A 24635-nucleotide genomic window follows, 5' to 3' on the forward strand; every position below is an offset into this window, starting at 1 on the left:
GGGCACTTTGAACATAGAACTTCCTTGAGAAATTCTCCATGTTTCAAGACACTGATTTAACTCCATAAAAACAGTCTCTGCTGTAAAGAGAGCCTTAGTTATATGATTAGAAGTAGGCTTTAAAGCTCTGGTTTTTAACGACCAGTTCCAGACGGTTACAGGTCTTCTGAGCTTAATTATCAAAGAATGAATACAAGGAGTAATGTGGGAATAGTGGAGCATTGTTTCCTTACAACATTCTAACTAAACTTGCAGGTAGACAGGATCTAGTCACACATCTTATACTAACGCAATGCATGGAGTGACAGTGTGCAGCAGTAACAGACCTAAAACACGTATGTCACTGCTTACCAGCAGTCTGATGTGTGAATGGTCCATTGCAAAGCTGCTGCAGCTGCTAACATGCTGATCTGGATTTGAGTGAACAGCTGACAGGTCTGGAGTTAAATGTCCCATTACATCCTGCTTCTTTTCTGGTTTTTCCATTATGAAATTTAGAGAAGAAAGCTTAATCCACATGTAAGTTGTAGCAGTACTAGTGATGTTAAACTTAAGTTGCATTCTGCTACTAAAATGATGCTTCATTGTATTGTGTTAATTGCAGTTTCAAGTGCTTCACAGTTTGCAGGAGTAATTCACTGGATCAGCCTAGTCATCCTGTCTGTTTTCTTTTCAGAGGTATGTATGATCAAAGACTTTCACCACGCACAGAACTGCAAGGTATTTGTATGATGTCACTTGAATTAACAAGAATTTAACACTGGTTTTTGGATTGTGAATAAATGTAAGAGAGTGCACTTAAGGAAAGAGGAAAAAAAAAGTCTAACAGTTGCTGCTCTTAGCAAACTGAAAGATCTTGGTTGTACTAGTGCTGTTTGTCAGTTGCCTAGAATTGGCAAGAAAGACAAGTTACAGTTGAACAGCTACAAAAAGAGATAATCATCTCTGGATCACCACAGACGTGGAAGAGGCCTATTTCATGCATTTTTGTCTCACAGAAATCTTATTGGTGTCACTGGGAATAAGGAATTAATTCAAGATTACAGATCTTGTCTTATAAAAAGATCTGTTTTAAGAGTGGAATGATCTTCTCTCGTAGTTTATATGGGTAGTTTAGACGTTCTGGGTTGCTGCATGTAAAAGTAAGAGAATGAAACAAATGGTGAATTTCTTTACAAATATTTTAATGAATATATTTTTGGAAAGGGGAGAATGCTTTAGTCATGCTACAACAAATGACCAAATTGGGATAATCTATTATAGTTTCCAACTTTATTCTAAAGAGAAGTCATTGATATGGAGACATTTAGACTACACCTGAAAATTCCCAAGTTATTAGGGCTGCTTTTCCATGTATACTATGATGTATTAGTTGTCACCAAAAAAGTTTTTGTTTTTGTTTTTTTTTTTGTCACTTGATGCCAACTAGTATGTTGGAAGAGAACCTGAACTTATGTATTTAAAAATACACCTGGTTCTGTAGGAGAAAACATTTTTATCCAAAAAGAAGTGAAGTTCTTCACCCTGTGGTACGTTTTGGTGAAGATTACAAAGATATTAAAAAAAAAAATAAAAAAATAAAAATTGGGAGTTGTGGTATATGTGAAAGATTGGTAGATTACTTGTGATGGATTCATAGTTACCATATTATGCCACTGTTTGTTTCTGTGGTTCTATTAATGAAATTTATTCACATGTATCATTTTGTATTTCTGCTTCCTATTTCTGCTCATTATGGGGGCTTTCTAGCTAGTGTGTCCAAACTGCCGTAGGGCACTTTCAGAAGGGATTCCCTGATTCCAGGCAGAGGTCTCAGGATGGTTTTGTATCTCCAGTCTCCTCTGGTGCTGGAGCTGCACAAATGCATATAATTCCTCTGTGCATTTCCCATCATTTGATGGTGACTGTGGATTGTAGATTACATGTAACCTGCCTGAAAAAGAACCTGTAAACCATTGAAAAGTTTTACAGAATCCTTTCTTTGTGCATTGAATATCCTAATGCCCAGAGACTCAGGTTTGCTAGATAAAGTCCATTTCCTGTAAAGAAATATTTTCCTATCTCCTTGAGAATCATTATTTTCTCCTGTGGGAATCAGCACCCTGGAGGCACCTGATGACTGCACTAACATACTCACCTCATCTCTGTTGCTGTCTTGAGCTTGTCTTACAGCAAGTTTTGCTGTGTTCCTCGATTTTCTTCTGCTGGATGTAGTCTAAAGTTCTGTTTTAATTCATATTTACCACTTTCTCCAAAGCTTGATGCAGTGTCTTGTTCCTGTATCACGTCTGTAGTTCAATTCACATGCAGGCAGTTTTTGGTAGGTTGCTCCTGGCAGCACAGGCACATCCACCAGGCCACTTCTCACCCATGTCAAGGCAGAAGTAAAGTTTTAGTCCTACTGAAACAGCACCTGCACAAATGGATGGACTGGTTTGGAAATGCTTTGCAGTAAAACAGTAACAGAAATACTTCACACAGCCAGAGTTGATTGCCTGACTCACCATTCTCATTTTGAACTTGTTTTGGATACTTCTTGCATCTTCCTTTGCCTGCTTGATTGTGGGTTGGATTTACACCAAGGAAAAATGCGATCACAAAGTAGCCATGTAATGAGCACAAAGGAGGGTAGGATTTTTGGATATTGTTTCATCAAATGCATTTGTAGCTGCTCAGAATCCTTGACTTGGTTAAAGCAACAGAGGTGGACTCCACTAAGTATCTGGATATCCTCAAAGACCTCAGACCTGAAAGAGAATGAAGGTGTAACTGCCATTGGGTTTGCTGGAGTTGGTCTTGTGCAAGGCTCATTTAATGAATGACAGCACATTTGTTTGTGTTGAAATGTGTTTCTTCAGCAGAAAAACAGAAAGTCTATTTTTTTTTCTCACCCAAATCAAAAGATTTGAATTTCAAGAGATTATGAAATGTTGCAAAAACTGCATATCATACAAATTTATTTTTCATCCACCTTTGTTTTATGCTCCTTCAGAGGTTTTTTTCCTCCTCAATTCCCGATACCATGAGTCAGCTGGCTTTGTTATTTCTTGAGAAGATTGTGAGTTATAATGAGTGCATTCTGTGAGTGTTGATGCCAAGGAATGGGTTTCCAGATTTGAGCAGGCTTAATTGATTTGCTTCAATATAACAGGCAACTGGTGCTTAGTCCTTCAGATGGTGCTTCTTTCCCCAAACCAAGGACTGAGAGTTTCTGGTGTACAGAAACAGGTTTTCTCCTTTGCAAGTATCATGTCCCAGTGTTGGGTGTTAATTACTTTTTTCTGTGGTTTGGTTCCCATTCATTATAAAGGTAGATATGTCATTCTTCAGAGAGACTTCAAATTAGATGTAATGAACAAGTAATAGAAACTTCTCAAAAACAACAACAACTTGTTGAAGAATAGGAAACTTCCAGCAGAAAACCTGAATGTTTTGGGAGAGCATGACTTGGTTAAAAGTACTTACAGTCTCATCATGGTGGAGTTAAACAGGCACTGGCTTTCTGCTTGGCTGAAGTGAAGGGGGCAGATGTGCCACCAACTGGCAGCTGCCAGAAGAACATTTGCCAACAAAATTAAGTAGCTGGGCTTGGAGCATTCTCCAGCTCTCTATTCACTTGTGTTAGCTCCATGAGTCTTAAAGGAATTTATTGCTTTCTGAGAATTTTACATTTTCTGTCACTGTCTGTGACTTTTCCAACATAAATTCAAATGAAGTGCACATCAACTCTTCTTGCTTTTTCCCAAGCATTTTGAATAGGATTTACTAGTGGTGATGATTGTGTATGTTTGTTTCTGTTTACATACATCACAATAATTTGTCTGTGCACTGAATGTTACCCAGATGTTAAGACAGAAGAGAAGACTTTGAAGGGGGAACCCCAGTGCCAACAGCAAAGCAAGGCCGGGGTTGCACCCTAACAAGAGTGCATATTCAGCCTTAATAGTTGAGATAAGAAAGATGGGGAAAGTCAGAGTATTTTGGTAAGTGGATTGGAGTCTGTATTTAATAGCCTTATTGCATTGCCAGAAGTATCTGATTCTGTAGCTGTTGTTCAGTTCTGTTTTTCTACTAAGACTGCTGAGACCACTTGCGTGCAAGAATCAGGTTCTTTCATGTTGGTTGTTTGCATTGCTCTGTGTTGCTTCAGTCAGCCAAGCACTCAGGCATTCTGCTAGCTTTCAGCACTCGAGCGTTTCCCACAGAGAAACCAGGTTTTCTCATGTGCTTGAAGTTAGGCAGTCACTGCACTGCAACTTTTTTCCTATGACTAAGAAACAAGTTCTTGAATCGGGTAGAGTACATCTGGGGTACTGGTTGATAAAGGGTTTGTTTAATTAGCCCTGGCTCATAAATGCATTTTCACTGTAGGAAGAAAAAAATGTCATCTTGTATGTTCAGAGTTCTTAGTACTCACTGTGATGTTTTACATCTAGCAATTCTTGGAAATAATAAAACCTCCCGAGGATGACGTTCCTAGTGATGTTCTGCAGAAAACTTCCAGGAGGAAACGCATCCCAAATGACAGATCTAAGCAAATCATGTCTTTCCCATACAGATTATTCATTACAGTTCCTGAAGAATTTTTCATTACAGAAATCGACTGTTTCTTTTGTTAGATTTTTTGGTCGTGCTTCGAACAACCAAGCAGAAAGACAATCTAATATCAATTCTGAAATTCTTCTGCAAGCTGGGATTTATTTTCTGAATATTTATTTTCGCTCCGCATGCACGTGACTCTTTTTCATGGTGCACGAATGCCCTGCATTGCTGACTGTTCATAGTTTGGCTTTTGTTTAGAGTGATTGACAAGGGGAGATCTAGTTACAAAGATACAGATTTGTAGATATTATTACAATTATAAAGGTAAACTTAAGCTACTATGTTTAAAAAAAAAAAAAAAGTTTTTAGTGTACTCTGACGTTTCTTTTCTAGCCACTTATTTTCTTACTTCACGAAAAATGGTTTTGTAGAGGCCTAGATGATTTAGCTTGAGACACTCCTGAAATGTGAGCCTGCCCATTTCATTTCCAAGAACATATTACTTATTACTATACTTACTTGTAGGTGTGCTCTATCAGTGCTTCATCTATGCTTTCATCTCTTGATAGCCACAGGCCAACACCTTCTACACTGCATTATGAAGAGAAGAATTAATGCTAGTGTGATCAAGCCAAGAGGGAACTTCTGAAGCAAGGTTGCTTATGACCAATTTTCTGTTCAGTCTGCATTTACCTTATCGTAATGTGCTGCATCTGTAGTAAACCATTTCTATTCCTGTAAAGCCCTTTCAAATCATTCCAGAGTTTTCATTATAAAATTGTTTTTCTCCACATTCTAAGATTATTGCAGAACAACAAGTGACCTGCAGTGCAGTACTCGTGCAAAGATGCATTTGAGCACTCAGTGATAGCCTGATAGAGTATTAGTGGTAGGCAGTGAGAAAAATGCACTGCATTCATGTTTTCTAAGTGTTGCCAAGCTTTTGCAGTTATTTATTTCTGTGTGACTACTTGTGCTGATAGATCTACAGTGTTACAGAGCACAGTAAGTCAGGAATGTTTTGTGCTCTGTGAGGTGAGGTCAGTAGCTATCCTCTTCATTTCAGAGCTTTGGTTGAAGAAAAACCCTGTGAGCAGGATGCCTATGCCCTGGAAGCAGGAGGGTGTGCCATTTAAAGATGCCAGGGTGTTTCTTCATGCTCTGCAGGGTGGGGTGGAGCATACACCAGAACAAGTAATGCAGTGTCTCAGGACAGGCACACCAAGAAGTGGCACTAAGTTCACTTTTAAGTAGTGAATGAGCTCAGGCCTCTGCAACGTGGCCCAAGCCAGAGATTATAAAGAGTGGGTACAAATTATTCTTTCTGGGAAATATGTCAATTAATATTTGATGTTCTAAGATACATCCTGGAGGCAGAAGCTTGATCTTAGAGTTTCTGCCAAAGTTTTGTGGCAGTGGAAGGGAGGAAACACTCTGCTAAAGACCCTTTTCACCCTCCTCCCTCCACTGTTCAGCTCTTGTGCAATCCCTGCCTCATTTTGAAATGCAAAGCTTCCCTGCTTTGCTGGTAGCTAAGCGTGGTGGGCCAGCATCACCTCTGTGCTGCCTCCTTTGGATTTCTTTATGCTGTGGATGATAATGGCACAGCAAATCACTGGGTAGTAAATGGTGCGTTACCAGTGCAAGCAGTGAAGTACTTAGAGTTACTGAATGTGCTGTGCAGTCAGCTAACAAATGTGGCCAGCTCACGCAGACTGAGGGAATGCACACAGCTGGCTCAGCAAAGGACTTGGCCAGGTGTCCCTGCCAAATTGGGGAGAGAACCTGCAGCATCACAGTTATGCTGCAGACAGTCAGTGTCGTGCAAGCAACTGTGTCAGCAATGAACAATATCAACTTCAAAAGTGCCTTTCTTTTTGAAAAATAGGGTTTATTTTTCTTTAATCTGTCCTTACTCCATCTAAAATAAGTTCACAGAAGTGTCTAGTCTTTTATTTTTATTAGTACACTGGGCAGACTTCTATGTAATAATTTAGCTTTTCTCAGAAAGCAGGAAGTATTTCTGATATATCTATGTCTGTTTTATCAACATACACACATGTACATATCTACATATAAGGACTTTCTAGTTAAAAGCTATCTGGTCAAGAAATGTCAAAGCATTTTTTTTCAGCTTAAAAAAAAAAAAAAAAGAAAACAAACCTGGCAGTGACCTTTAACAGAAAAATAAATACTCAGTGATATCTAATGTTTGCATTCAAACCTATGCAACCTGGAATGCAGAACTGTGTGTATGCATTTGCTGCAGTACTAGAAAACGCCCATGCATCAATAGAGAACAGTGGTGTTTCTCTTTTTTTTTTTCCTTATTTTTTTGTATTTTCTTGTGTTAGCTCTACATAAGGAAGAGTCACAGCTATCATTTCTGTTTCATCTGAATGTTTTAGCTGCTGTACTCTTCATTTCTTTGATCCATGCATGGTGTGTAAAAACTTTGCTTGAATTTTATTTGTCTCTGATTTTTTTTAGGTTCTGCTACAGGTTCTTATTTTTAAGTTCAGTATAGAGAAAGTACACAGTCAAGTGCAGTATGCATTTATTTGGAGGACGCTTGTGGCTGTTTTGAAAAATGTACTGAAATATTATTTGTAAGTAACACCAGCACTTTCATTTCAGTCAAAGTATTTATTATGCTGAACAGGAAAACATGCCTAGAGAAGTCCCGATTTGCTTGGTTCAGATTCCTCTAGGTAAGAGTTACAGCAGCATCACTCATCGCGTGGTTTGTGCAGAGAGGGCAGAAAAAGCAAAAGAGGTTGGAGCTGCCAGTGGTAAAGAGTTACCAGGAAACCATGGGCATACCACATCTGTACCACCAGGTGCAAGCGCTGTGAGACTCATGCATTTTCTTTTCTGGAGCACCCATTTCCCTCAGGGCACCAAGGCAGAGCTGCCCTACGTGGCTTTTGAAACTTCATTTTGTTAAAAACAACACACTGGTGGATCATGCCAGTGGATAGCTTCAAGACCTTCCATGCAAAACAAATGTTTTTAAAGCTTATCTTGTGCCCTCAACTTTTTGTTCTGAAGATGATGTCTCTCAGGTGGGGAGCAGGGTTTGTTCTGCACTTGTGTTCTCTCTTTCTTTAATTTGCTTGCCCTACTTTTAAGCAGAAACACTTGTTGTCGAGACATTTGTTATGAGGAAGCCTGTCTTCTAGATGTGGCACCGGGAGGCTGCCAGACAGACTTCCCGTCATTGCTGGCTTGTGCTGATTCACACCAGCAGGCTGGAAATGGAAATGTTTGCACAAGCATCCAGCCCTTAGAACTTCTAGGGCCTGCAAATGTGACCGTAATGCTTTAAACACCGCAGTGAGGAATTAAAAAGGCAGAAAAGAAAATCCTGATTTATGTTCCCTCAGCAGTTCTGTGTTAAATAACATTTAGAGTTGTGCAGCAGTGCTTCTGTTTTCTTTGTGCGTTTCTGCCCCATCACTGCAGAGAAAAGATCTTTGTGTGCTCCTATCCAACTATCCAAAAGAGGAAGGGTTGTCACCATCAGTCACTGTAAACATCTGCAGTGTTCAACCATCCTTTGGTTGCTCATTGATAGTGCTTCATAAATGATGTCTAAGCACAGAAGAAAATGACCTGGATGTTTCTATGCTGTCAACGGGGTTGTTGTAAAGGCAGCACACCTCATGCTTTTGGGAAGGCACTGCTTTTCCTCATGCATTTCCCAATGGCTTCCTGCTGTGGACCCCAGGTTAACTGATGTAGTGATCTGTGTGCTCTTGAGTAACTTGCACTTCATGCAGCTTGTCAGTGGGGAGTGAGGGAGTTCCTTACAGAGGAGCTAGGGAACTGAGGCTGCAGGAGTATCTTGGTCATACAGCAGCATGTGTACTTACATCACACATTACTGTGCTCACATCACACCATAATGGCAAATTTGGAATGGTGAGGGGTTTCACAGAGCTGCCATTGAGTGTTTCTTCTTCCTTATCTAAAATATCCTGTGCATACAGATTCATAAGGAAACTGTTCCTGTACTTCGTTGGTAAAGTACTTTGGAATTAAAATGTTCTTTTCGGAGCAGAGATCAGCAGCATTAGCAGTTCTTGGTGTCTACATAGAGTCTCATCATTTTTTGTAGAGGGAAGAGAGCGCTATGTTTGCTCTTCTGGCTAGCAACTCCCTTTCTCAGCTAGACCTGGACACTGCTTCACATACAGCATTCCTGAGTGAGTGCTGGCTGGCTGACTTTTCTCATTATTTGTGATATGAGACAGGATTTGAAAGCAATGTATGTCTCACAGCAGTGTCTTCCTCTGCAAAACAAATTAAGGTTTGGAGTGCCAAGGTAGAGCTCAGCATGGTCATCCTGGACCAAGGGAGGCAATTGGGCTCGTGGGGTTTGGCAAAACAGTACTGCTCTGAAAAATCTAGTATTGTTACACAGTTAGGTAATGCTGCTGTTTGCTGTGTTTGGGGTAAATTCAGAGCTGGTTGGGATTTGAAGATGTTTGCATTTTTAATGAAGAGGTGATATGTATATTCATGTACATGTATATGTATTCATCATACAGTCATTTAGATTCTTCAGCACAGTTCTTGGCACAGTGACCATTCACACATAGGCCTGCCGAGCTCTCTGTCACTGGTAGTGGTCTTTAATGGAGAAGAAATTGATTCTTCTTCATAAGTCATAGAGCTGCAGTTAGAATCTTCATGCCTGTCATGTCTGCATTCCTTTTATGTGAATTCAATTTCAATCATCAGATTTATTTTCATTTAATTGTCTCCTATAGACCAGTTTAAAAAAAAAAAGGTGGAGGGGAACAACACCATTGGATTTTTAACTGGAATTCACCATTGGTTCATTCTGTGTTCGTTCTTTATCTCTCTTTTCTAGTTACTGATCTTACTTACAGTTTTGTTTGATTATTGGGGAGGATCATAAATATCTTTTTCTCTCTATGACTTTCTGGGACTTCACAGTAAGGCAAGGACTCTGCACTCAGGACAGGCAAGGGGAGAATAAGAGTCTCTGCTCTTCAAATTGATGAAATGCCATCAGCTTTGGGCATGAAGAGAGACAGTGGCTCTTTATTTTCATTAGGAAATAGTAAACACTAACATATCATAGATGGCAAGAAATGAGAATCTTCCTACATTTGAACGCAACCGAGGGAGCCCAAGAGTGGATCTTTTGAAGGTTTGGGTTTGTTTGGGCTTTTTTGTTTCTTGTGTATTTGTTTGGTTTGTTTATTTTTGTGGTGATTTGAATCTCACATGTCTAAAAGAAACTTGAGAAAGTTGGAAAGACTGAACAGTTGAATTTGGAACTTGTTTATGAAGTTTCACTGAGTTAATATAGTGATTGGAAAGCAGTACTTTATTCTACTATCCAAAGGTATGGCTATTTCTAGCTCCTTATTATTTAGAAGAGTCACACAATGCTTAGATAAGACAAACATAAGCCCTTAAATAGGCAAAGGACTAATGTTTATATAAAATTATAGTAATCTTTTTTTTTTCCTAATTTATTTTACTAGACTGTTTTGAGGATTGTGGTCCTTGGCATATGGGATTACATTGAAAACAAAATAGAGGTAAGCAGTCTTACTCTTTGCTCTCATTTCCAGGCAGACCGTGTGTCTTAATGTTCTTGAGAATATTAAGAACTTTGGGTAGCTCTGTTACAGATCTGATGCGGATACCTTTTAATTCAGATAAGTATGCATATTCCTCTCGTTGTTTACATGAATGCAAAGCTGTATAATGCAGTTTCCTGTTTTTTTCCTTTTCTGTGGGCCTCTCAAGGAGTGTGATATTTGGAAACATTTTATTATTGGAGGAGGAGAGGATTGTGGGATTTTTCCTGTGTGCCTATGGATTTTATTGGTAGAGCTGTGCCAGTCCAACAGTTGTTATTGCTACCCTGAGATAATGAGCAATATGAGCAAAAAATTTCGTATGACTTGTGTGCATACATTCCTGTAACCAAGTTGAGGTTAGAACTGATTGAAAATTGGTGTATGGTTTTCTGATAGGAAATACTCATTTGGCAAAAACCCCAATTTTAACATGAAGTTATTTTCTTTCTCAGATCTGACTTTCGATGAATACAGTTGCCTTTTCTGATCTAATCCACAATGAAACTAGCATCATACAAGTTCTTAACAGTTCACATTGTCCAAATACTTGAAAATTTTGCTGCCCAATAGCAGAGAATCTGCTATAACAGAGAATCTTTCTGTCTGGATGCACAGACGTTCCCACACGTTATGTAGTCAGGACATGGCCAAGAGCCATTAAATCACTTTGCACCATCTTTTTCTACTTGCATTCTTGATCTTTTCCTTCAGGCAGTAAGATCTATGGGCAGGGACTTTATTTTGAGGGCGGGGGGCAAATAATCATGCCAAAAAATAAGTGATAAATATCAATGATAATGAAGGCCTTCAGCTGTAATAGCATTTAGTCTATCATTTCTACATGGAGATTCTGGCCAGTAGGTCCAAATACCTTTCTCTCTTCCTGCCCTCCCACCAGTTCCTCTCCTCACCTCATAAAATGTGGGTGAAGCACTGAAGAATTCTGTCACGCTGCCTTAAAAGGATGTAGTCTTTGTGGGGCTTGGCCACTCTCATATCCCTTCCAAATACATACCCTAATTTCATTTCTTTTTGGGGAAATGGGAGCCCTTCATGACCTCAAACAGGAAAGGCAGGGCGTGTGTTCCTCAGGATGATTTGAAAAGTCTTTTTTTCTCTAGGTGTTTGATGGTGCTGTTATAATCTTGTCCTTGGCACCAATGGTGGCCTCAACAGTGGCTAATGGCCCCAACAGCCCTTGGGATGCTATCAGCCTTATTATCACACTACGAATATGGAGAGTGAAGAGGATCATTGATGGTGAGTGGTGATTCAGTTTGTGACTCTTGAACTACCTGACAGGCTGGAAAAGCAAACAAAAAAAAGGTATTAAATACACGAGGCTATTGCTTTCCACTGCTATTCCTTTTGTTCCCCTTCCTCTGACATGTTAGAAGTACCAAAGAGGAGAGAGATGGCTCCCATGGAGGAGAATAGGAGTCAATTTCATGGCTGTTTTTTCTGTTCTATTTCAGCCTTTATAATTGATTGGTTTAGTTTTTTGTGTGGGGATGTGAAAGTGTCTCACGTTTCAAGTAAATACATCTGACCTGACATGATTCCTGTCTCTCACCATCAAGCACCATTCCTAATTCTATGAAATAATTGCTTCCAGTGTGCTTTTCCAATATTTGCCACACCATCTGTATGTTTGTGCAGCTGTATCTGTCTTGCTCCTTTCCTTTCCATTCTGTTTTTAGTGTAACTTATGTCACTGTTATCATGGTGGTTCTGAGCTGAAGGTGCTCTATGGCACTGCTGTGCTGCATGGCACAATAACTAGCCATATACTGGTACTGTTTTGCCCAGACCTCTGTCAGGAAACACCATGAGAGATGAGAACTCCATAGCAAGTCAAGGCTGTGGAGAGCAGAACCAGTCAAACTGTTATTTCTCTGTATACAGAATTGAGGAAAGGCCTTAGTCCTGTGACTGAAGTGTCCAAGAAAAGTTCAGGATCTTGTGGAGATTCACAAAATGTCAAAAATCTCCTGTCTGCTGTTGCCATCAAGGGCTTAGGTCGTACCTCCAAGTCTAGGAATTTAATGCTGTGGGCTCTGAGGTTGTTCTTCTCCAAAGGAAGCCATGCTGTTCAGGTTTAGAGAGGAAGGCAGCAGCTCCAAGCAGAAAATCCTACCTAGCAATTCAGGAAATCTGCTGTAAACTCTAGGAAATGCCTGTATTAGCAAAAAGCTAGGAAGAGAATGCAGGATGCATTTCAGCTCAACCAGGTAATTGGAGATCTGACCAAGCAAGGTCTAGACCCCTGTTTGACCAGCATTTCATGTGTTAGAAATCCTTCCTCAGAAGAAATACTTAATTCACTTGCTGTAAGTGAAAGTGGTGATTTGTTGTTGTTGTTGCTATGAAGATATGTAAAGGATTTCCCTCTGATTTAAAAAATTAAAAAAAGAATCATAGTTGGGTTCATTTGAAGTGCTTGTGTTTTCCAGCATATGTCCTTCCAGTGAAAGTGGAGATGGAGATGATGATTCAGCAGTATGAGAAAGCAAAGGTTATTCAGGATGAACAGCTGGAAAGACTAACCCAGATCTGCCAAGAACAAGGGGTAAAGTTCAATTCTGTCTTTATTTACATATAGCTTGTTGTAGAAAATCATACAGTGTATGTACTTTGCTGTAATTGAAAAGTATCATTAGGATATCTGTTGCAATGTGACAGATTTCAGCATTAAAGAAATACTAGCTGCAGCCAGGATATTTTTAAGCATGGTATTTGTCAAATAGCACTTGCTTCTATGCATGTGTTCTTAAGGTGAGGAAAACAAATGTGAAGAATAGAAAAGGAGTGCTTCCAGTATTTGATTTATTGAATGAGTGCAGTTTGACATAATATTCAGAGCATGCAAAATTCATTGCCATTATTGGACACTGCAGCTGTATTAAAGCCTTATTCCTTGGAAAAGTACATGCATTTGCATGAAAGCTAATGAATCTCCCTGCTTTAAATGCAGGAGGCTGCTTCCTTTAGGTCAGTCTGAGACTCTTGGCAGACTCAAGATGTTGCACCAGAAACTAGAAGCTTCTGGTGCAGCATTTTTTTTAGACTCTTCCCAAGACCGCAAATATTCAGTGGCTCGGTCTTCTGAGATAAGGGAAGGTGAAATTTAAAATAGATGTGGGGAAAAAGTGTAAAACAGTCATTGTGACGATAAGCCAGGCATTTTGAATTACACAGTCTTATTTAAATGAGCTTGTAAGTAACCTGCTTAGGCAAAGTGGGGCATTCAAAGGACTACCAAACCACAACAGAATGATCCTCCAACTGACTTAATTCTCATTTCAATTGCAAGGATAACTAGGAGATGTCCAAATAAAGCCTGGAAGTTTCCAGCATCAGTTCCCATTCCCTACTTCTGGCTGGTGTTTTTCAAATACAGAATGAGGGGTAAGTTGGGGTTGGTCAATCAGTCAAAAAAGCTGAAGGGCCCGAATAGACAGGAGGAGAGGCAACTCATCCCAGTACAGGACAGCTGTGGAACAGGTACCTAATCTGAATCAGGGGTTTATGTGCCCATCTCTCTATTAGGAATCTAAAACCCATTGATAGTCCTCTTCATGACAACTTTGTGCAGTTATATTGGTAGATTCATTCTTCTGTTACGATCATGAAGTGAACAAGAACTGGTATATGCCCAGTTTTACAGAGGAGAGAATCTCTTTAGACCAAATGCAGTAAGCAAATCAGCAGTTTGAGTCCCACAGCAGTATTTTGTCTGTCAACCCATTCTATCAGGTTAAAGTTCTTGACAATCATAAATCTGAAAACATTTATTTTTAGGAACTTTATTATGGAGCTAAATAATACCCCTACTCCCCAAACAGTTTTTGATGTTGTTCTTTCATAGTCTGAGTGAAGGTAGGCTCATTGTACCAACCAGGGTTTGGGAGCATTTTTGCTACCCTCCATTCTACATGCCTGACTTTGTACCTAACCATGGTAGCCTTAACCTGAGTTCTGATGGTTACAGCATAGCTGTATGTCAAGTACAAAGAATTACTGCTTTGGTAGATGAGTAAATCTGTGAAAACAGAGTAGGTTCTCTCCTAGCTTTCAAGTGTCATCAGCTATGGAAAAATATGGACTGTAGAAAAATGACAGCATACTAATCTCTCATGTTTTACTGTCCTGAGTTCCTGCCAAACAAACGTTTCAGCTGTATAATATGAGGTAAATGTACTAATTTGCTGCAGTTAGCAACAGAAGACATTGACACAAGTACTGCATTCTTCGTAAATTAATAGATTCATAATTCAGTCAAGAACAAGTTGTCAGCATTATAATTTTCACATTGGCATTGTATACAGTATCTGGTGGGGAAAAAAAGTCTCCTAATGATATTTGACGTCTAAAATTCTGCCAGGCTTTTGCTTTTTCATTTGATTACCTGTCCCAGCCTCTTGAAGGATTGCTTGTTCTTGGGATTTGAGTGAGTGTGTCTATGCTTTAGCATCCAGGGGTTGCCTGCAGCAGTCTGGCTGCTCTTAAATCTGGAGGTCCAGCAGGTAGGGATTCCTGGTTGCCTTGTCTGTAAGGTACCTGCTATCTCTATTACAGGCAAATGAGATAGCAGGGAGCTGCCTAGAGCCTTTAGGAGGCTGACCTGGTGCCTCTAACACATGCAGGGCCCCATGCTTTTGTGCTTTGAAGCTGTCGCAGATGAGCTTTTTAACTTGTATTTGTGAGCTGTGTTATTTTCCTTATGCTGAGCTGTGTGATTTAAGTCCTTGTTGTGCATATACATAAAGGGGAGGAATTTAAGTCACAAAAGCAGCCTCCATCTGACGTTTCTTTCCATGTAGGCTTGTTGAGTGGACTGTGTCTTGTAATTAACTTAAACATAACCAACTGTACATCTTAACGTGGTCAGTTTAAATTGGCTTGAGTTAGTATGGCTAACTGTTAGGGGCATTTCCCTTGTCCTCTTTCTGCCAACCTGACTTTTCTTGTTTACTTGCACAAATGCATGAGACGAAACAGATCTGGAAAGTGATTGGGTTGCAATTAAAGTAACAGATTGGATTGGTTTTGTAGGAATTGCATCTAGAGCCTAGTTCATCCCACATTGCAGAATTGCTTCTGTTGATCAAAGCTAGAAAATGAGGAAGGGAAGATGAGTGCATAGGAGTTGAAAGGGAAAGCAAAACCTGTTTACCAGTTTGTACTAGTAGTGGCTTTTGTGTGCATGTTTGTATTGTTTTTTTTGTTGTTATTTTTAATCTGCGTGGTTTCATGTGTCAGCTGTGTATATTTTTTGGCCAGCGATAGGGTATCACAACTGCAAAGTATTATTCCATTCCTGAGTGACATTGGAGACATTCTGCAAGTATGAAAACTCCTTCCAGATGCTGATTTTTGGCTAGCCATACGTCTGAAAAACAGAATATGTTTTATAAATTATAGATGCATGGGCTACAACTTTGGTCTCTGTAGAGCCCTGCTGAAACTGTTTCAATAGTTTGCTGTCTCTGGTCAAGAAAGACATCAAAAAGGAATGAAGCATGAGGGTGGTTAAGAGAGAAAATACTAAAGGATTCGAGAAACCTTGCCCATCACAGTAACGGGGATTTCTAAAAATGGGTGAGAGATTAGAAAGTCTCACTGCAATCACTGTCAAACATATAGAAAGAGTATTTTCCTGATGGTGTCGTTTTATCAGTTTAATAACTAAGTTTTATCAATTTAAGAAATTAAATAATAAAGGAAATATATATATATATATATACATATATACACACACAATTTCATTAGCAATGCAAATTCCAGTTCAAATTTATTTTGAAATCATTGTAAAGAAACTTCCATTTCTGATGGTAAATCTGTTTACCTGATCTTTTCTGTTAGATTTTCATGCCATTCAGTTGAGTACAGTGCAGCCCAGACTATGTACCACAAAAGCTCCTTTTCTGTCAGCTCTCGTAGTACAGGGTTTTCCATCATTCTCAAAACTGTAAGAACTGTGGAAGCTGTAATTTCTTTTTTATCTTGGAATATAATTTGTACATCAGCTGCTAGTTTAATGACAGGGCTATTTAGGTGGTAAAATTACCTATTGGAGAAATAACTTATGTTATCTTTTTGCAGTAATTCTAATTCATGTCTAACTACCAGTCATTTTCTTGGTAAGTGGAAGGCAGCCAAGGTCATCCCATGTTTCGTTCTGCCCATAAATCATTTGTTTGCAAACGTCTCCTGATTTTTATTGTTACCAACAATGACTAAACTAATGGAAATAAACATTGGATTGCATCCCAATGGCAGATAAGCTTCAGGGCAGGGCATTTTATACAGAAAGCACTCATAGAATGGAACGAAGTTGTTATGCCTGCATTACACGTAAGTAGCTTTTGACTAAAATGTTCATTGATCTCTCTGAAATTGTCAGTCATCCTCTGTTGCAAAACCATTAAAGGGAAATTCTATATGACTCACTGCTAGATCTGTCCCTTTTGGAGTCTTGTGCATGTGTAAAACATCAGATGGGAGGAGTGGAACTTTTTATACAACCAGCCATATAAAGTGAGTCGTTACATAGAGCTCTAGGTAGGCTCTGTCATCTTACCTGCTTATAAATAATTACCTGATGTGTTTGTGAAGTGAGGAGGAACACGAGCATGCCCCATAGTTCTTTCTGGTTTGTTTTCTAACAAAATATTGCTAATTTTGACGACAGCAAGTCAGTTTAAATTTGCAGTCAATTAGCTTTCTCATCTGGCCTGACAAAGTAGTTACTTATTCTTACATGAAATGATCTTTATTTCCCTTTATCTTGATAGTGAATATATTTTCATGTAAGCCATGTGTATCACACCTTTAAATTGCACATCTCATTCCATGTAATTATAAAAGTTTACTTCAGCAGCAGTACACATAACAGACAGATCGTTAACACACACACACACACACACACACACACACACAATCTATAGTTCTAGCATAGTCTTATTTTGCCTGCTCTGAAGAAATTGTGACTTAATTTTCTGCATCCTCCCAAGTCTGGATTTAAGAAATGTAGCCCAGTGCTTGTGAGATCACACCTGGAGTGCTGTGGCCAGTGTGGGCTCTGCAATATAAGAAAAATACTTGGACGTAATGACAGCAGTGATGCTCAGGGCTGAAGCACACAGAGTAGGATAATAAGCTGCAGGAGCTGAGCTCATTCAGCCTTAGGAAGAGAAGATGGAACAGACTGCTGCCTTCGGCTCCCTCATGCATAGTACAGCCAGGTTCTGCTTGGAGGTGCACAGAGATGAGCTGGAACGTGGAAAATTCTTTGTAAATATAAGAACAGGTAGTTGCACTAGGAGGATGGTCAGGTACTGGAGCAAAAAGGAGAGGAAGGTTGTGGTAAATACGTCCAGAGAGATAATTAAAACTTGACAGCACAAGCTTGTAGCGGGCTGAACTAAATGGCCTTGCTTTGAGCCAGATTTTGGACTAGTTGGTCCTCAGAGGTGCATCTCAGCCTGAACTATGCTGTGATCTGTGAAGTTTTCAAATATGTTTTTTCCATTGTAAAATATGTTAAGGAGCTTATTGACAAAGGAACCCATGAGAAGCTATCAAAGTATGTGTAATTGAAGATAATGAATGATATAGGTGTGCTGGTAAATAACATCAGTAGCAGCCTTAAATGGACTAATGCTCAGTTTTTGATTATCTTAATTTGGAAGATAGTTTACCTGAGTCTCCTTGCCCTCACCAGGTTATCTTCCACACAACAAAGCTGTTTGCCCAGGTGCTCAGTGTGGTTTACAAATTTCTGAGCACCCGGCTGATACCTATGAGCAAGTCTTAACTGAAACAAATCAAATCCTATGAATGAGTGCCTATGCTTTTGCCTTTTCCCTCATATAAATTTCAAACAGTTAAGCCTTTGTAGGTTGCCTCAAAATACAAAACATAACTTCCTCAGTGCAGCTCTCTTGCAGCTGTGTTCATGCTGCCCAGGTCTACATTTCAGATAGCTGCATCAGCTCCTGCTGCAAATAGAAATTTCATGTGTTTAGCTTTGGCCCAGAATTTTCAGTTAAAAAGATCATTATATTTTACACCTTCTGCTGATTTATTTAACCTGCCCTGGCCTGTGTGGTATGGAGTCAGAGCAATCTCATTAGCTCTTTTACACATTAGAGCTGCCCGAGGTCAGTGTTCAATATAATGCTCAGGCGATATTAGCACCTACCAGGTAATTTGCTCACGCAGTCTTTCACTGAATCATGCCCAATAAGGAACACGTGCTTCTTTCAGACTTAACCTTTGTTTTGTTGGGTTGCTTTTAGTGCATACTAGCATACCAGATTCAACATAACTTGGGGTAATTTTTAATAGTTGTGAACAATCAGTATTGAAATGATTTCCTGAGTGTAGGCACACTTTGCATGAGCTAAAAGCTTTTCTGTATAATTTTTCTTAGATATTTTAACAAATGTCCTTTCACTTTCTTGAATCAATCTGGATAGCAAGTGGTGATTTTCTGAATGTGCTGCCTTAGAGTGAGGGTTTTGGTTTGCATTTGTGAGCAGTGTACTGAATTGGGTTTTGGCACTGTCTTATGCTCCATAATCTGCTGACAGAGTTTTGAATCTGCATCTCTGTGGAATATCTGTGTATATATATGTATGTATGTGTATAGATCACTTGGCAGCAATAACAGTGAATGTGGGATTGCAACAGGCACTGTTATTACAATGAATACCCTCTTCTAACAAATAAAAATACAGTTACATGCATGATAGTATTTAATTCTGCCTTCTCACTGTTTTAATGGCTACACAGACATCAGGGCAAACGTGAGCCCTGGAAGCTGTCCATCTGAAATACTGCAAAAGAGTAAGTCCTTGTTAAGCAGCTGAAGCAGTGCAGTTTGGTAGGCAATGCTGGTTTCTGCTGTTATCTGACTGAATAGCTGCCTGTTGTTATTTACACGATGGTGAAGTCCAGAGCAGTGTGCTGCTTCACTGTGCCTGTGGATTTAATCCTCGTGTCTATGCTTGCCAATCTGCTGTGGATGAGGGAAGCACTGTGTCAGCCGAGGTACCCGTCCTGGGTTTCAGCTTCTGGAACATAACATCATGAGCAGGTGCATCCTCTGCTGCTGGAGCCACAGGCATGTATTTCTGTCCTTTAAACATAAGATGGCAGCAAAGCCCCTTCTGTTGTTGATGCTACCAGAGTGGCCTTTCACCTGGATAGCAGTGATCATTTTCCCTGTGGATTCCAGTTCCATTTTCCCTACAGAAATAGTAAATAAAGAATTGCTTGTACAAAGGGAATTGCCCAGTGGGGCCATCACAGGGATGCTTACCAAGCTCTGCTTGGTCGGTGTGCCAGGCTGAGTGGTTCATAGCTTGTTGGCAAAGCCAAAGTAAAAATGTTCAGATTTATGAGGGAGAGTCTGAAAGGGTGTCTTTTTCCCATTGAAGGTGAAGTACGAAGTATCTATGGTTTCTATTTCTTTCTAGGACTCAAGAACAGAACCTGAATTTACCTGGGAAAGGAGCATTCCCCACTTCCTAGCTGATAGATAAAGACAGAAGCCACAGATGGGAGCTGCTGCAGAGATTTCCTTGCAGGGACTGAGGAGCAGAACAGCATTTTGACATTTGTTGATGCTGCCTGACTGCCACTGCTAGTCTGCTAGTTGGCCTTTGATTAAAAGCAGTGAAAACTGCACCCTGTCTGCATCTGCCAGACCTCTTTCCGCTGATTTAAGGAGAGAAAGATCTGCTTTTTTTGTTTGATCTCTGCAGCAGGTGGTTTGAATGTGATCAAGAGAGCTTAATCTGCCCTTTTGCTCTCTGGATTTGAGTCTCCCACTGGGCCTTCTCTTTCCTGCAAGCTCCTTTCTTTATGCTTTGGAAAGCAGACAGTTTCCAGATACAGCAATTTTAGTTCCTTTTTGATTTTCCTCCTTTCTTTCTAAAGTCTGAGGAAGCTTTGTCTTGTTTTCCCTCAAGCTGCTTGCCCAGGTTAGAGGAGCTGCTGGTGCTCTGCAGTGTGCCTGGCATGCACGCTGTGTCTCATGTGGGCAGCAGTCAAGCAAACTAGGTTTGCTGACAGTCCCAAAATCTGATGGCACAGCAGACTAGAATCAGCATCTGAGAAGCAAGAGCCAGACCCAGATTCATTTAGCCTGAAACATGCTGTTACACACTGGTTTTCAAGCATGGAGGTGCTAATTCCATCTCTGTTGTAAACACAGAGTGACAGGTGCAGTGTGGCTTGCTGGAGCAAGCATCACACTCTGATGGCTTCTCAGGCCTTGAACTAAGGGAGACCAGCACTGCTACACTTTAAATGCCTTAGCCTATTACTTGCCTCATTTGCTTCCCCCCTTCAGATTCTCTATAGTTATGCACGACTTGGCACTGCCATATTACTGATGCTAAAAAGAGTTTGAAAAGGAGAAATCTGTTGTAATGTGGCAGTGCTGGATAAGGGGAGGGATGGTGAGATTTTGTCGTGCTTATATAAAAGTTTGAATTGTCTTTGCACTTTGGAAAAATGATTTTCCTCCTTGCATTATGGAAGACCTGTGGCTGTCAGACATGGGAGAAATATGCAATGTCTCATCAAACTGTACCGGGTAACTTTTGGCATCTTAACTGTATCTGCTTTTTGGACAAATCCTATCCTGACTGCAGAATGTCAATAAGTGCTGTAGCTCCTGTATTTGAGAGGAGTGGACAGAAAAGTGGCAACCTGCCCCAGGGTTTTCTTCATGCTGTGGAGTCCAGAAGACTGCAGGCTGGAAGGAGACTGCAGTGCCCCTTTGCCTAAAGTTAGTGTGGGAGGACCTATTCCCAGAAATCCCTGTTACAGTCTAGTAGATTAGAGATGTTTGTCAGGAATGTAAGTAGCTAAATGCTTACCAAGGATGCTCTTCTGTAAAGATGTCTTTCAGTTTGACCGTTGCATCTGTAAGGAATTGTCCAAAAGCATATCTCCAGGAGGGAGACGTGTACAAAATAGAAGACCACACAACATGGTGATTATTTTTTAGATTATGTGGGCAATAATCCAACTCACCTGAGCTGCAGGATAGCATCAGTAACATGGACTCAAATGCTAGCATACTCATGTTGTGTTTGCTGTTAGCAGTCTGTAGTAGTTGAGTGATAAACTGAATAATAGGTACCAAACCATAAAATATGGGATTCTAGCCACATTCATATGACATTAGTACCCGCTGTTTTTTTTTCTTCTAGTTTGAGATCAGGCAGCTGAGGGCCCACCTTGCTCAGCAAGATTTGGACCTGGCTGCAGAGAGAGAAGCTGCGCTGCAGGTCCCCCACGTACTGAACAAGCAGAGCAGCAGCAGGTACAAGGTGGTTGCCACAGAAGATTCAGATGATGAAGCCACTGAGACCATCACTGAGTTGCAGTCTCCACGAGGTGAGTGCTGCCCGTGTGCTGCTATCCACGGCGCTATTGTTCCCTTTCATGGACTGACTGAACCTACTACTTTCCCTCTGTTAGTGAATTTGTTCATTTCCCTGGAGACTGCATTTTCCCGTTTTTGCAAAGAAGCTGTATCTGCTCCAAAGTGGCAGAAGCTGTTGCATTTTTGAGCAGATTTTTACTAGAGCCAATGAAACAACTCTGGATGAAAATGACAGCAATATACCTTCCCAATGTCCTCATGATTGTATCCCTCAAACACTAAAGCAGCAGCAGCCAAATCAGAGTTGGCAAAGCAGTAATCACTCAGAGTTAAAAGTAGGGAAATTGAACTGAAAAACAATTGCTTTGGTTGCTTGCAATTCTGTGGTTTAGGGAGGACTTAGGGCTGTTCTAAATTGATGTCATGTCTCTCAGCTTTTACTTTGTCTGCTCAGAAGCCTAATGCATAGGTCAGCTACTGGTATTCATAATGTTGTCTTTTTTCATACTGGTTTTAAAAGTATCAGGTTAAATGTATTGGGCCAGATTACCCTTGCCTGTAAATCTATTGACAGGACAGATTGCCTACATTAGGAGTTGATTTGGATGGTTTTTTCTTTTTCTTTTGGCCATCGTCACCCAAGAGCCCGGTGTCTGCTGGGAGATACTCAAGTTCTTGTGTTCAATAAATGTCTAAATGTTGTACTAAGGGACGTGGTTTAGTGGGGAAATGGTGGTGCTGGTTGGACCAGATGATCTTGGGGGTCTTTTTCAATGTTGGTGATTGTATGATTTTAATGTTATGTATGTGGATTAGAAATACAAGCATAAATGGACAACAGCAGATGTGCAAATCCATAGAAACCTGCGTGTCGTATTTTATTCTGTGTTCTGTAAGATTTTGTGAATTGGTGGAAACAAGACTGTCTCTCTTCTACTAGTTCCAGCCATCCTGCTGACTGCACCACATCCCAGCTTGCCTTCCAGGTGCTATGGCTGCCCACGCACCAGCTGTGAAGCTTGCCTTGGTTGGAGGCTTAGGCTCCCACTTAGTGGTTTAAAACTAAGTGATTAAAAATGCTGGACGGCTCAGCTGTCCTCAGACTGGGTGGCTCTGGTGCAAGGAAAGGATCATTTGCACACTGTAGGCAGCTCCTGTGCCTGTGCTGAGGAGCAGTCCTGTGGGTTGTCTGTTAGGTGAGATGTGTGGTTCAGGGGAACACTAGCAGTTATATTGACCTACACCCTTTTTTTTTAATTACCCCTGAAGTGCTAGACCAGAAGGCTTTATTGGGCAGGATGTAGCTGCTTTACCCATGTTTCCCAATGCTCATGGTGGGGGAGAGAATGTGCCACCATCTCACTGATGGTTAATGTCATATTTCATGTAGTAATTTTTTATCACAATGATACCCATTGGACATCCCAGTTTTCTTGTTTCAGTAGATGAGCAGTGTGTGGATATTGCCTGAATTAGAGGTTTAGTTGGTACCTTTATTTGGTCAACTCCTCAGAATTTAAGGGATAGAAATATTTTAATCAAAAGCCATAGGAGAAAAAGCTTACCAGATTCTTTCAAACTATCGTTTTTTTCATTCTCTACACAGTAATGAAAGTGTGTAGAAATTGCTTCTGTTTTGTCCTCTGTAGTAATGTCTGAGCACTAACCACAATTCAGCCATTAATTATTCCTGATTTGAAATTGTATTTAAAAGCAGGCAGTTGAGCAGACTGTCCCCTAAAACGCATTTCCCCCTTTTTGTAGGATTTCTGAGGTTTCCCCAGTGGATACATTATAATTTATGCATGTGTTCCTTGAGGGTTACATTTGGAACTGGAGAGTGTTGTGCACAATTAGAAGGAGACTTGCTGAAATTACAGTGCTATAGAGATTTATCTGATTTTTTTTCTGTCCAAAGTATTTGTTCCAGATTAACACAAGTACTCATGGTTAGTTTCTCGCTGTAGAATGCTGGCTATATGTGCATCAAAGTAGATACATAATCTTGGTTTCTATATTGTTAGGTTACATGATTCATTAGAGCAAGTCGTGCTTTCCACTGGGAAAAAAATGCATCCAGCAAATAAGAAAGCATGCACTACTTCACGTATCAGGTGAGGTGCAGTTATGTTTAGACATTCGTACTGAAAATCATAGAATTATTTTTTGGTTCCCAGAAGTCAACTAAAAACACAAGGAAATATTTTTTGTGCATCATACCATATACTATATACAAAGCTTTTGCAGATAATTCTTATGAGCTAAGTTTAACAAGCTAAGTTTAGGTGACTCCATGTTTTACAATTGAACAGAAAGAATGTCCTATGGCCTTACAGCAAGGGACAGCTGCCTGTGATAGTCTGCCGTTATGGTGGAGTATTGACAAGGGGGACCAAGATCAAACTGCACGAGAAACCACACTCCCAGCAGTAATATTCAGTGCTTTAATCCATAATCCAGGGAACAGTCAACTGAGGCAGAGGATTTTGCATGTAGTTGCCTGCATTATTTTGCAGAGAAAAGAAATAATAACGTAACACATCCGTTATGGCAAGGCTTTGAATACTGTTGTAGCAATGCTGACTTAGAAATTGTGTCTGTGTAAGTTACAGGACTTCTGAACCTTAGCCAACAGCTTGATAAGGCAGTTACCCCAGAAAAGAAAGTCCGTGAGCCAAGCCTGCCTGGTTCTCTTACCTCCTCACCTCAGCTGGGTCTTTGCTCTCCAGTAACATGCTGGCTGTTGTAGCAGTAGTTTTCACTGGTACCACTTTGGCATCCTGTAGGTATTTACAACCATGGCCGTTGTCACCAACACACACATTGGATAGCCTGGATGTGATACACCACACAGAGGAAGAGCATGTCTTCAGCTCAAGAGTCCTTCATTTGCACAGCATGGAATGGGTATATGGATGATGTAGGATCTCCTATGTTCAGAGCTTTCCCATCACTTCTACCTGGAGCTGTAAGCCACCAGTGTTTTTACCCCTACTTTTTAGGTCAAGGGTTATGTATTGCAAGTTACCCCCTCTTATCAGACCACAGTAGGAATTCCACTT

General features: G+C 40.3%; 1 protein-coding gene across 1 annotated transcript in view; it reads left to right on the plus strand.

Moving 5' to 3' along the window:
- Nucleotides 1–24635, plus strand: part of TMEM266 (transmembrane protein 266) — a gene marked incomplete at both ends in the record, with an annotated part of 54280 nt that overhangs the window by 19565 nt on the left and 10080 nt on the right. Inside the window, 5 exons of the mRNA XM_079540802.1 lie at nucleotides 605–678; nucleotides 10065–10121; nucleotides 11288–11426; nucleotides 12620–12735; nucleotides 21398–21584. Of these exons, the coding sequence (XP_079396928.1) occupies nucleotides 605–678; nucleotides 10065–10121; nucleotides 11288–11426; nucleotides 12620–12735; nucleotides 21398–21584 (573 nt within the window). The remainder of the gene's footprint in view (nucleotides 1–604; nucleotides 679–10064; nucleotides 10122–11287; nucleotides 11427–12619; nucleotides 12736–21397; nucleotides 21585–24635) is intronic.

Source organism: Tetrao urogallus (genome assembly GCF_951394365.1).
Source record: "Tetrao urogallus genome assembly, chromosome: 11".
NCBI classification, from domain to species: domain Eukaryota; kingdom Metazoa; phylum Chordata; class Aves; order Galliformes; family Phasianidae; genus Tetrao; species Tetrao urogallus.